The sequence below is a fragment of the Trachymyrmex cornetzi genome, unplaced genomic scaffold (assembly GCF_001594075.2).
Source record: "Trachymyrmex cornetzi isolate Tcor2-1 unplaced genomic scaffold, Tcor1.1 scaffold682, whole genome shotgun sequence".
Taxonomy (NCBI): Eukaryota; Metazoa; Arthropoda; class Insecta; order Hymenoptera; family Formicidae; genus Trachymyrmex; species Trachymyrmex cornetzi.
In genome coordinates, this window is record NW_017300006.1 from 121,384 (window position 1) to 135,587 (window position 14,204).

Genomic DNA, 14,204 nt, shown 5'->3' on the forward strand with positions numbered 1-14,204 from the left:
GTTGGCCTCCAAACCTACTAAAACATTTGTTCGTCCATAAATGTTCTAAAGTTTGAAGAAAGCAGCTTCTGGACGATTTTTCAACATTTGACCTTCTCAAGATCACTTTAGTAAATTATCAAACTATCATTTCTGACGTAAAATTTCCCGCTCTTTCCGAATCCGGTGTCGAAAATAGGGGTTCTCATTTAAAAAAATTATTTTGACCTTCAAATAACCTTAAAAATTGACTTTAAGGTCAAAACCAATAATGCAGACAGATGACCTCCATTGTCCTGAACAACTTTTGTTTAAACAATTTTTTTGTATAGCGCTTACTTTTGGAGATATTTGGGTGGATCGATTAAAATGGCCCACCCTGTATATATACATATAATCAATGTTTTTCGGATTCCTTCAAATTTTCTAACGTTGGATTTAATACTGAAGGTTGCTGCGCTAAGGGACGAACTGTCTGAGAAGCAAGAGCTGATCAGCGAGCTCAAAGACCTTAATCAGAAGTTTACTCTGGCACACCAACAGATGCAAGCCGATTACGAACGATTGAAGCAAGAGGAGGCTAACAAGTCAGTCAAGTTGCAGGAGCTTATGTTGTTGAATGAGCGTCGAGAACAAGTACGTTGGACAAATTCATGCAACGGATGAGTAATCTATTAATTACACGGATCTATTAACTATACTGATCTATTAATTAATTGCTCTATTTACGATCGTGTAAAATAAATTTGTGATCACGTCGAATCGATTACAGGCAAGGAAAGATCTCAAAGGTTTGGAGGACACGGTAGCCAAAGAACTGCAGACTTTGCACAATTTACGCAAATTGTTCGTCCAGGATTTGCAGGCTAGAATAAAGAAGACCATCAACGCGGAGGATAACGAGGATGACGGCGGTTCTCTCGCACAGAAACAGAAAATATCTTTCTTGGAAAACAATCTGGACCAGTTGACAAAGGTACAGCTTGTATGTGTGCATATCACACTTTAATTTAATTTCTTTAACAATATATTTTCTATTAATACATCACATTAATTATAATCAATTTATATTTTCCCTTGTATTATTTTTATTTATATTCGTGCTATTATTATATTTTATTAACTTGTTCCGTACTGGTGATGCTCGCTGGATTTTTCGTTCAGACCGTTTAATGTTTTGGGTATAAAAAACGTAATTAAAAAATAATTTTTTATTATACATGTATAATTATGATATATGGTGCAATATTGATATTTGATTAGGTCTTTTTAATAATTTTTGTAATTTTTTAAATTACTAAATACATGCTATTTTTTTAACAAATATAACGGACACAAAACATGTCATAAGTCGCAGCGTGGTGATCATTTAAAATTAGCTCGGCTATGGAACGTATTAATATGCTATTAATTTATATTATTAAGTATACTATTAATTCTGTATATACAACAAATATATAACATATATATACACACATATACATATATATATATATAACACATATTTATATTATAGGTGCACAAACAACTCGTCAGAGACAACGCAGACCTCCGCTGCGAGCTGCCTAAACTGGAGAAACGATTACGGGCGACAATGGAGCGCGTCAAGGCCCTGGAGACGGCGCTTCGCGACGCTAAGGAGGGTGCGATGCGAGATCGTAAGCGCTACCAATACGAGGTGGACCGAATCAAGGAGGCAGTTAGGCAAAAAAATCTGGCGCGTCGTGGACCGAGCGCGCAGATCGCGAAGCCGATTCGGGCCGGTCAGCACCACCTGAGTAACGTCAACGCCATCAGAACCGGCAATCGTGGTAAGGAGTAGTTTCTCCCTTCTGTCTCCATCCGACTACAAACCGCGCCAGTTATAAAGTCATCGTCGTCTCTCTTTTTCTTTCTTTTTTTTCGCAAAAACTTCCCTCGTTTTATATATGTACATACATGTATACAATTATCTTGTTTTTCTTTTTTTAGATTCACTTAATTAAAAAGCCTACATTGTATGTCGTTGTGTGGGTTTGTTCGGTTTTGCATTACAAAAGGGGTGACGGCCTCCCCCCCTCCCCCCAGGCAGCGCTGCGCTTTAGAGTAAGTGGGTCGATTTTTGTTACGTCTACTATCTTTGGCACCGAACTTCTCGCGCGATTTCATGAAAGAGGAAATAAGCGAATGAAAACAAAGAAAAAAAGCGAACAAACCTCGCGACGTTTTTTTTTTTTAACGTACGATCGAACATCCTTTTGCATGGCGAGTTTAATTATTTGAGACGTTCTTAGTTGCGATTATCGCCGTATCGTTTATATCACACGACGCTGATTTCACGAAATATGAAATTTTATTTGATTGTGACCGATGTTTATTTTAGATATTTATTTGTTTTCCTCTTTTTTTCCATGTTCCTGATTACACACACACAGATATGGGTAACAGCGTACAGTGATCGTGATCGCATAATGCCAAAATACCCTTCACTTTTACAGAAAACGAATGCAAGAACGCTTTCATCGACGAAAACAAAAGAATTCCAGCGGCTCTTATGTATAACGGATATGCATAAATGTTATAATTATTAATATTGAAGTAAGGGCATAGTACTATATTATTCGCAAGGAGAGAGCACCGCCAGTTCTTTTAATTGTTTCTTTCCTCTTTTTCTCAGAGCAAGCATGTGCTTAGGTATATAATATATATAAGATAAGTGCATTAAAAATTTAATTTAATGTCACATACATATATATGCATGATAATGATTCGATAATGAATAGATATTAAATTACACGGAGAAGCTTCTCGCCACTCTCTCAAAATAATTTTTACTTTAGTGTTTCTATTTAAGTCACATTCAATCTGAAAATTGAACGGAGAGAACCTAGAAAACTTGCCGCAAATCTTACGAGCTCGTAGCGAGGATCGTGCGGTCGCGTCGACCAGGACGATCCTCGAAGATCTCGGGAAAGAGGCAACGAATACTTAAAAGTGTTTAGTTCAGATACCAATTTACTAATCGAGAAGACGATTGGACATGTGGCTTCGAGCGAGTGTAAAAACGATCGCGGCTTATATAAGTATTCGTATATTTGTAAGAAATCTCTCTGCTAGCTGATAAGAATATTTCTGTTCGCGATAAGAGAGTGCACGAGTTCGTATCTACAGAACTCGCCGCTAGAACTCGTAACAAAATCTCAGATACGAGCTGTATTGTATGTATGTTTATCTCTACCAATGCAGATTAATTTTAATCTTGATTTAATTTATTCTTTGTCTCTTTCTAACGTCTATTTCTACCGATATGTAGATTAGCTTTAATCTCGATTTAACTTGTTTCTAATCTTATTTTAGTTCTGAGAATTATAAGAAGATAAGAATAAGTTAAACCGAAGCAACAGTTAATCTATATTCGTGGAAATAGGTATTAGAGAGAAAAAGATTAAAAGCAAATTAAATCGAGATTAAAATAAATTATGTCCATTTCTATTAATGTATATATAACTAATCTTGGTTAACTTACTCTTTATCTTTTTCTGATTCCTAGAAACAAGTAAAGAGCAAGTTAAACCGAGATTAAAGTTTATCTGCATTGGTAGAAATGGACATAATTTTTAAAACTTGGAAGACAATAAAGAACAAGTTAAACTGATAAAAGCTAATTTACATATTGGTAGAAATAAACATAGTTCTTACAAGGAAAGCCTCAAAAGTAGTTCTCACCGATTTCAATGAAACTTGGCAGGATTATAGAGTGTGTTTTCCTGAATATAATTACACTCGAGTTTATGGTGCTAAAAAAACTTGTTTCATTTATTTTTATCAAATGTTCATTTCCAAGCCTTTCCTTGTTAGAACTAAAAAAAGATAAAGACTAAGTTAAACCGAGATTAAAGTTGTTAATCTATAGAAGACGGGCATTAATACTATAAACTGTGGATTCTACTATAATACTGTCCGATCTCCAAGTGCAAGAAATGAGAGTTCGGATCGAGTTCTAGCGTCGTGGAACCGAGGAGTTCAGGAGTTCTCGCGCGCATCCCGCCGGAGGGCACGCTTGACCCCCGATCAAGTGAGAAAATTGTCTCTCCAGAGCATTCTCGGTGCATTATGGCGGCCAGTCTTACCCGTGCGCGATCTTATCGGAGCGAGGAAAGTTCATGAGGACCTGTTTTGCGACAGAAAAGTAGAGCGATTTGAACGATCACTGTTCTATTGTGCGTATACAGTGTATAGTTCGCCGATCATTTCTCTCGCGTGCGTCTAATTTAGATTAATTTATCCCCGATACGCTCCTTTTACTGCTGCTACCCGGCGACTATCGAGCGATTCGAGAAGCTTCGGCCTTCTTCCAGCGAGCCTCGGACTTTTTTCTTCCTCACTTCTTCAGATTACGAGCGAACGAAACCCACTTTAATGCGTCCTGAGAGGAGGAAAAGAAGGGTAAAAGAGCAAACGAGGAAGAAACTGTCAGTTTCGTGCTCGCGCGTCGTCATCATTGATCTTTTTCGAAAAATCCTCGCGATTTGTTTTGTGTTTTTTTTTTGTAACCTAACTCGATTTTCTCGCGCGTCCTATATTACGTTATTTTCTACGCTCTTTTTTCTGTCCAATTTATACAAATATTGTACCTTTCTTTGTAAATCTATTTTATAAGACTTCTCTTGTATGATTATGAGATAGTCATTGTTAATTTGTAATCGCGATAAAGCCCAACTAATCGCGAATGGCTTCGGGCGACTTTTACTGAAATCCAATTTAATATTGAAAGGTGTAATGATCAATTACTTATTTTGAGCATTGAAACAGAGCAATAACTTTTAAAACTCAAAATAAGTAGTTAATCACTACCTTTCAGTATTAAATTTCTGTAAAGCGATGTCTACGATGAGATTTCAAGACATTAAACTTAAACTTTGAGCTTCATACCGTAAGAAATTGACCGATATAGCGAGGAGGTAACCACTGAAATATTGTCCCACAAATTACATGATTTAATTTGATTTCATCTGATGACAAATAATTTTCTTCACTATATATGAAGTCATTTGGTAAAATAATTGATTTAATCCAATATCATACAATTATTTCTTGTAGTTGCATATATAATAATAGGATTATACATCGGGATTTTATATGAATTTTATAATGATTTCAGGGATTCTGTCCCACGGTTACATTAAGTGATTGCCCCCTCAATTATAGTCGATTAATCAATTATGATTGCTCAATTTCTTACGGTTTAAGACTTTAGTTTAAGTTTTACGCCTTAAAATTTGATTGTAGATGCCTCAAAAAGAATACGCTAACGGATGGCTTTTACACGGCATTACATTTCCTCGTTACCGACGTTATTCTGCGATCCTTGTGTTCACTTTCGTGAGAGGCTCTCGATTGCGCTCATAATTAATGTAATCTCCCTCTTCGTCGCGGGCTATTAATAAAATGCGGATACGTTTTTTTCGATCTTCCACGACGCGAAAATTCCCGGAGCTGAGCTAAACTGAGAGCGCTCGCGGGATTTATTTAACGGTAACGGGTATAGTGAGTTTTCACCCTTGCGGAAGCTTCGTCGTGGAGCACGTGGTACGGGATGGAGCGAGGCGTAATGTAAACGCGTCTCTAGAAGAAGTATTGAGCTAATACTTTGCTTCTTTTTTTTATCACACCATCCAAGTTCTCTATATTAACTTTTGTGATATATAATTGTGTCGAGGACGAGGAAGTTGCGTTCTTTTTTTCCTCTCCTCTTTGCTCGTACGTGGGTGTAAACGACCGACAGTGTGTGGTGCATTAATGCGAGTGCAATTATCGTTAAGCTATTTTTGTCGGATGTATGTAAATATCCTCTCCTCTTTGCTCGTACGTGGGTGTAAACGACCGACAAGTGTGTGGTGCATTAATGCGAGTGCAATTATCGTTAAGCTATTTTTGTCGGATGTATGTAAATATATGACACACACACACACACGCACACACGTAACGTGTCACGTACATAATTTCGCGACGCAGTGTAAAGGAAAGGGTACGTTCCCTTCCGTGGTGTAAGAAGACAAGTATGCGTTCTATGCACGATTTATCATATAATACAGACACCTAATAATGTTAATGTTTCTCTCTTCAACACGCGTCCCCCTTTAGACGCTGATGAATGTATTTCTCCCCCTCAATCGTGTTGCGCTGAAATTGTAACGCGCCTGTAATACGATTCACGAATATCTCCCCCTCTCTCTTTTCCCTGCCGATTATTAAATGATCATCGGCTTCGACAAACAATTGTAATTCCGCGATCGTCGATTTTGAATCCCCCTCCCTCCCTCCTTTTGCGACATAATTTAAGAAGTTGAGATTACCCAAGAAATCATGTAAGAAATTTACTGGATCTTTGTGATAGACGATAACAATCCCTTATTAAACGCAACAGCAACGATCGATTCTTATTATTAATGATGTATATGTAATGTAATCGAGTGATGTTCGTCGACGAGCGCGGGGAAGACAGAGCTATTGGTATATTATTTTCGTAACGTCTCTGACGTATCTGAGAAAGTAAAAAAAAAAGAAATAAATACACTACACTTATCCGCAGTCAAGTAGGCGAGATTATAACGATTTATGTGCACGCAATCATCCAAGTCAGTCTCACTGTTAAAGAGGAGGTCGATCTACAACCGGCAGTCCCTTCGTCTCAACGACGAGCGAAGCGCTTTTTATTTCTTCATCGCGATCTTTAAAAAGGATAAAGGAGAACAGGATCCCATTCCTTTCCGTCAACGGACTATCTCGGAGAATCTCAGCGAGCAGTTGCCAACAGTTCACGCAATTTTTGTAACGATTTTTTTTTGTCGCGCGAGACTACTTTTCCGTATCAGCGATCGAGTTCGGATCTACCTCATCTGGAACAGAACGAAGTAGCGAAGACGAGATAAAAAGAAAACGAAAAAAAAAGAAATGCATAGCTACAATTATAAACGTTTTTTTTTCCTAGACACTAGGTGGTAGTAAATTTGTATGCAGGGTGTAGAAGAGAGGCTGTAGCTACACAAGGTACTATTATAAATTGTAATACAATATTCTGATTAAAACCGTATTCGGATTAAAACCGTAATTTTAAGATATCGTTACTATTATTATTATTATTATTCGATTATCGAAAACGACAGTGCTTATATTGAAGAGAAAGCAAAGAACAAGGGAAAATCACATGACTGTATTCACTTATTTATTTATTGTCGCACCGCATATTGTTCCGGCGAAGTAATCTCCGAAAGAGATATATTTATAAAGTAATATAACAAAAATATATTATACATATACACATCTCGTGCGTGCGAAAGTCCTGTATTGCCCTATCCGAGCTGAGATAATTCAATTTTTACTAGTTTATTATAAAATAGAGTAACTTTGACTCGAATTTTAACAATGCCCAGATAAGAAAAACGTTTTAAGACGTTTTATATTCTTTGCTGTCTAGGTATTTTTTAAAATTTGGGTCAAAGTTACTTCATTTTACATTTTTCAAAGCCACTATACAATCACAGAAAGTTTTAATATTTCTCAGTCAATTTGTATAAAATTACTTCTAGTTTTTACCTGTGCAATTTGAGAAATTATCTTCCTCGTCTCGGTGGAACTAAAAGCGATAGTCAATAGATCGTATTGTAAAAGTTCACGTTTTATTCTTATTTGGTAGAATTGTACAATATCGTAAATATCAAAACATACAATAATTGGAATACAATAAGCAACATGATTATTACAAGTTTCCTAGTCCATGGGCCAAGAAGAGACCTGCGTATTTATCGCAGAGCGCACACCTTTCCTTTTTCTCTCTTTTTTACAAAGTTTTCGACAGTATGTACAATCGGTCTTTTTATCGATAGATAAAAGAAGAATATGGAAAACAAGAGATATTCAGAGCAACATATAAACAAATATACCTATCTTATTTCTAAAACTACATACGTATTTATCACTGAGGCTTGAAGTTTTTGTATTAATTACAAAATATGAAAAGAGACGTTTGCGCGTCTCATCCTTTGCCAGGATAATTCTGCACGAAGAGGAACATTACGTAAAGTGTACTTTAATCGGTATATACTAATACGAACAAAAACATATTACGAAAGATCTTGCAACAAACGTTTCTTCGGGCAAAATCATTTCCAGAAAATGAGACGCACAAATAGTCTTCGTTCCCACACATTTTAACATTGTCCGGAAGATTGTATCATACTTGGAATGTATGAATCGGAGATGCGTTTTACGCATTCGTGAAATTGAGATTCAGTAAGGAATTGCCCCATAAAGTCCAGCCCTTATCCAAGCAATCAAGATTCGAGAGACCACGTCTCGAGAATGGCAAATGGGTATGCACTGCTAGCACAAGAGGTGATAAAGAATACGAGTGAATAAATGTTCCCGTAAATACAAAAAGTAATCTATTCACAGTACAGAAATTCTGAGATGGCGATGGTCAAAGCATCGCAACGTGTCTCTAGATATCCAATAAAAAAGATACGAAAATTGGCAGATATGTTCAACAAGCAAGTATAGTGGCAGTGTAACGCCGTATTTACTGTTTTCCCGGCAGTAAAATGGAGCATTGCGCTCGTTCTTCCATTGGCAGTAAATTGTATCACCCCAGATATTTCCAAGATCGAAGATTAAATTCTTAGAACCTAAGGAATCGGCAGTAGATCACACGCAAAGATGAGGAAAGAAAACGACTGATATCCATTTCTACCAATACAGATTAACTTTAATCTTAATTTTTATTTTCTCTAAAAGTACGTTTAAACTTTTTATCTTTTTCTAATTTCAAAAATTAGGGAACAGTAAAAAACAAGGTAAATTGAGATTGAAGTTACTCTTCATTGGTAGAAATGGACATGAGGGATCCTCTTGGTCGGAACGATCAGACTCGCCGAGTACTCAATTAACGCTAGCGATCATATAAATAGCCGTGGCGATTGATAAAAATTACTGCGTGAACACAGTGAACGACCCTGAGTGGTGGTCGTCGCGACATTAACGTAACAGCGTAGTGCACAGCACTATCATATTCAGTATCAGCGAGCCGCAGAGCAGCGCAGAAAGCCAGCCAGGGCTCGCGACGATCGTCGTGTGATGACCAGCGTATGTCGGCACCGAGCCATTCTGGACATCTCCAATGTCCGAACCGCGCACGCAGCTCTCCTGGACGTGATCATCCGCGTTGAACATCGCGCGGACTGTCGGCGACGGCACCGCTCGCGAGTGACTACCCGTCACATCGGAATACCGCGACTGCGGCCGGGGCACCGGCGAGTCGTGCCTGGTGACGTGGGGACCTGGCCGTGGCGTCTGGCACGACCATCGCCAGATCTCCGACGCAGCGGAGGAGCACCGGTCGAGCTCGTGCACGGACGGCTCACGGGAAGGCGCGAGATTGGAGGAGCCGACTGATCCAAAGCCCGAGCTTTGACTGGACGAGCGCGAGAGCGTCGGCAGCGTGGCGGTCATCATACCCTCCTGCCAGTAACCACCCGCTACCCACGAGGTCTGCGTCACCGATCTGAGCTTCGGTGGCGATAAAATGCATCTATGCTTGCTACCGGATTTCCTGAAGAGATTCTCGGAGCTCGTCGCGTTGTACACTCTTCGCTCGAAAATCGCTGGCGCCGTTTTCGTGATCCTGTCGTATTTTGGAAGATCTTCGTTCAGGAAAAGGGAGCTCAGGCTGTCGTTCAAGCAAGTATCCAGTGGACTATCATTCTGAGAGACGGAACTTAGGTAACCATTGGTACCGTCGTTTGTGATCGTAGACAGCTTCTGTCTCAATCTAGAGAAATAAATAGAAAAATAATAGAACAGGATTGTCACAAATTCCTTTTATCTAAAATCCTATAACTTTTCCATAATTTCTAGACAAATTTTCAACTTTTAATATTTAAAAATTGTTTGTATTTTCGTCTTGATTTGGAAATTGTTAAATATTTCGTTGAAAGAGAGTATTTTGACGTAGTACAATGTAAATTATAATTACAATGTTGTTGACATTGCTTGTATTAAAGTTCTTTAAGGCCAAAAATTTTTATTTTCCAGAAAATTTTGCAAAATTTCCTAACTTTTTTCTGATTTTCAGTTTGTGGTAACTTCGTAGAAACGTTCACGAATCATGAAAAGCAGAAGTGATGTAAAGTACTTGCATTGCTGAATGTGATTTGCTGAATTTGATTTCAGTGGAAGATAATTCGCTCGTCGCATAGACTGACGGTTTAATACAGCCATTCGTTTCGCTTGGAACGGTATTGTTTCTGTTTTGACTGTTATATTCGAGCTGAGACAAAATAACATCTCGTGAGCGCAACTTGATCTTCTTAAATACCACCGAACCGATCGAAGTAGTTTTATACAAGCTGAATCTTAGGCTCACCAATACTGTAATAAATGCGCAAGCCGCTACCTAGAAAGAAAGACGGATAAACTGAATGTGCAAATATATTCAAAAATAATAACAATAATAAGAGGAGCAAGTAAGAATTACAATAAAATAAAAATAAAAAAGAACAGGCGATTGAGAACAGAATTAAGACGCAGTTATTAAAGCGTTATACGTTAACAATGTATTTCATAAATCTTACAACTAATATGATGAAATTGGACGTTTCGGCTCAGTTCGAGCCATCCTCAGAGATGTCCAAATAACATTACAATCAATTCTAGATAAAATTCAAGAATGCAGCTAAGGGAACCTCCTCAATTTCCAACTTGAGAAGCATCACCGTCAATTAGTTGAATGGCTAACTGAGTACTACAGAAAAGTAAAATTTTATAGTATGACAATGATAAAAACAAGTACAGAATGATCAAAAGACTCACCCGCTGCAATCCATAATCAAAATATCACAAAGTTTGGAAATGCCTGAATAAAGATACATCGATATTTTGATTATGGATTGCAGCGGGTAAGTCTTTTGATCATTCTACACTTGTTTTTATCATTGTCGTATTATAAAATTTTACTTTTCTGTAGTACTCAGTTAGCCATTCAACTAATTGACGGTGATGCTTCTCAAGTTGGAAATTGAGGAGGTTCCCTTAGCTGCATTCTTGAATTTTATCTGGAATTGATTATAATGTTATTTGGACATCGCTGAGGATGCTTCGAACTGAGCCGAAACGTCCGATTTCATCGTATTAATTGTAAGATTTATAAAATACATTGTTAATGTATAACACTTTAATAACTGCGTCTTAATTTCTGCTCTTAATCGCCTGTTTCTTATTTTATTGTTATTGTTTTAATCTCGAGAGCTCAATTGTATTCTCTAATTTATTTCTTTGAAATAAACGCGAAAATTGATGAGTAAATTAATATAAATACAATGTAATATACATAAACAATAATATAATAAAAAATAGTTTAAAAAAACGGAAAAAATTACATTACAGATTTCAATTCGTTTTTGAGCCATCTTCAGAAAATTACGTTACAAAGTAGAATGCAGAGAATCAAAAACATACATTTATGGCGGGCCGTAATCAAATAAAGGAGATGTATCGAGATAATAATACAATTTCCCATTTATTGAGCTTACCATGCGATATTGCACGATGTATTCTGTTGTAAGCCAGGCATTTTGAAGAGTCGTCAAATCCTTTATGGACACGAGAATAGTGACACAGGACCATAAAAATATCAACAATATATCGGAACTCTTTTTTCTCATCGAGCTCGACCAACAAGCGCACAAGTGAAAAAACAGTCCACTGATTGGCAGCCAAATAAAGTCGTGGTTGTACATGACCATTGAGATCAGAATCGTCGAGATAACTCGGAAGACAGTTTCCGATTTTTTTGCATCCTGTAATAGTACTAACTAATGATTATTTGTTATAATATTGCTGCAATTGCAAGTCGATGGAGACGTCAATGGAAACGTTAAGAAATATTTACGATAACGTAATAAACATTTAGATTTAGGACATCGAACATTAATCTTTTTAATGAGCCATTCTTTGCAGTATTTTAAGATTATTTATTTATTAGCATTAATACTAATTAGTATCATTATTAAATTAACGATTAATGTAATTTGTGATGTATTTCTAGTTCTAGTTTATGACTGCATTTGAAGTCCAACAAACCGAATCGGCGCACAATTTATAGAACTAAAAAATATACTTTCAAATTTACATAAGGAGTATTATTAATCACCAAGACCCACTTCATCTGAAAATAGGGTTCTTTCTCTTATTCTAGTTATGACAATCTTTTTTGCAAATGTACTTACACTGATAAGCGTCTTAAACGGTTTCTGCCTGAAGAACAGCATCTTATAATGAGTTAGCCACACCGCCTGCCTGCGCAGTATATCTCTCACTGTCAATTTGCAGCTGTCGCACAGTGGATACCTCGCTTCTAGGTATTCCTTAAATATTTTCAGTTCGGTGTTAAAGAGCTTTTCACTCTTGGGTTCAAAATTGGCCAGTTCTGATAACTTTAGATCTTCCCGCTTGTTACAGCATGCACAGAGATTATCTTTGAAAACGTGACGGCTGTCACCGTCTTCGGACAGTCTGCAATATCTTGTATGTCTTTTTGATGTTACATACTGCTCTGGAATATCATACGCATAATCGCCATTCTGGAACAAACATTTCACATTCATCATTACAGACATTAAAAAAATAAAAGAAATTGTTTTCCAGCAAACGGATAGCTAAACCTGGACACTACAGGCTTGTACTTTTTAATTGAACTTCTTGCATGTTGAAGAGAAAAAGAGAAAAAATGAAGATGATATTTTAATGATGTCTTATTGATGTTAAAGGCGTCATTAGGCCATCATTTGGCTTTGTTACTTGGAGTCACTCTGTCTTTGTTTCTGACTGAATATCAAATAAAGACAGAATGATTTCTGTGTCAAAATGTGTTTTTCACTGGAAAACTCAATAATTTACCTTGGAAAAGCCGTTGTACTGTTCACACCAAGGACACAACCACCAGTTCAGATGCTGTCTCCAGACCTTCGTGTTCTCATTGCAAAACCAGCAATTTACCTTCATAGGCCATCTTGCCCTGAAAGATGCATAAGCACGATGAATTAGGTACACTCTCAAAAATGAAGAGTGGATCAGAAGCAATAAAAGTGGGAGTAATAAAACATACAGCCTTACAGAAATTGATCAAAAAGTATTAGGTATCTTATTGACTTTTATTTAACGTTTTAGTTCAAAAATTGATTTATAACATTCACCATGGAATATTCTTTGTTCTAAAAACTATTTAAACTTATGATATATATCGGTAATTACTATAATAGAAAACAATACAGGTAAAATTACAAATTAATAAACAAAAAAAATACAAGTGCCTGATATTTTAAGTCACGGCTATACATAAAACATGTTGGTATTGGCGGTATATGCAAGTAACTTACCTAAGCCTGTAGAACATCGTCAAGAACATAGCGAGTATTAAAAGAACTGGAACGAACATAACCGCGAAATCAAACGTTGCATTCCGATCGGCTTCCATATCGCGGCAGGAAAAGAAAGGAATTAAAAATGCGTTAAAAGAACAGTGTTTAGGAATGTCCCGCTTGAACGGGAAAACGATTTCCTAAAATCCACGGAGTAGAGACGTCGGCGCACCGCATATCCCGGCAATCCCGCCAAGCGATCGAGAGATAGGATACGTCATAACCTGAAAGACCTGTCATTCAGGATTGTTAATGAGGAATAATAAAAAAGTTTGAGCATGCCGTTGCTGTTGATGTGGACGCAATGAGGAATCCTTACGAAAAGGCTTACCCTATAATTGTCCAGTTGATTATCCTCCTTCGACAAACCTACTTAGTCCCCCGCTGTCGCAATACACGACATACAACACGTGCCGAAACTCCGGTACATGGTGCCTGGTGGAAAGAATTATGGGCTCTCACACATGAAATGTATAAGGGCTATCGCACATGAAATGCATAACAGAGCATAAGCATAACAAAAGACTGCTGGACCAATGAGCATCTAGCATAATGTCGCCATATTGAATTACATAAGATGCTCATTGGTTTAGCGGCCTGAAGTCACATGGAGCGGTTTATGTGGCAGAAAAACGTAAGTCCATAAGACGTAATCAGTAAGGAAATCGTAAGGCGTCGTCTACAATACACGGAGTAAGAAGTAAGAGAAGTGGGGAGCACAGACTCTTGCATAACGCATAACACATGAGGCATAAGAAATTGAATCAACCAGAG

The 14,204-nt window shown here is 37.3% G+C and overlaps 2 protein-coding genes and 1 long non-coding RNA gene across 5 annotated transcripts in view; 2 read left to right on the forward strand and 1 right to left on the reverse strand.

Annotated features, from left to right (window-relative positions):
- The window catches only part of Khc (kinesin heavy chain), a 13,935-nt gene extending 11,280 nt beyond the window's left edge, over window positions 1–2,655 (forward strand). Inside the window, exons 11-14 of one of the 3 annotated variants that reach the window (XM_018517405.1) lie at window positions 430–615; window positions 752–955; window positions 1,496–1,790; window positions 2,457–2,655. In XM_018517405.1, the coding sequence (XP_018372907.1) occupies window positions 430–615; window positions 752–955; window positions 1,496–1,790; window positions 2,457–2,533 (762 nt within the window). In that variant the 3' untranslated portion in view covers window positions 2,534–2,655. Of the gene's footprint in view, window positions 1–429; window positions 616–751; window positions 956–1,495; window positions 1,791–1,950 lie in introns of all 3 variants that reach the window. The other 2 variants (XM_018517407.1, XM_018517406.1) reach the window with 2 other exon arrangements.
- LOC108767492 (uncharacterized) overlaps window positions 1–8,761 on the forward strand; it is a 20,375-nt gene extending 11,614 nt beyond the window's left edge. The window contains exons 2-3 of the long non-coding RNA XR_001940431.1: window positions 3,117–3,119; window positions 6,763–8,761. This is a non-coding gene — a long non-coding RNA (uncharacterized LOC108767492). The remainder of the gene's footprint in view (window positions 1–3,116; window positions 3,120–6,762) is intronic.
- A 101-nt stretch (window positions 8,762–8,862) lies between these two features.
- LOC108767484 (uncharacterized) lies at window positions 8,863–13,486 on the reverse strand. Its single transcript, XM_018517395.1, has 6 exons — window positions 13,389–13,486; window positions 12,910–13,027; window positions 12,240–12,593; window positions 11,544–11,810; window positions 10,152–10,408; window positions 8,863–9,784 (listed from the first exon to the last, which is right to left on the reverse strand). Exons 1-6 carry the CDS (start codon window positions 13,484–13,486, stop codon window positions 8,992–8,994), a joined length of 1,887 nt encoding a protein of 628 aa, XP_018372897.1. The 3' UTR covers window positions 8,863–8,991.
- Between the last annotated feature and the right edge of the window lie 718 nt (window positions 13,487–14,204).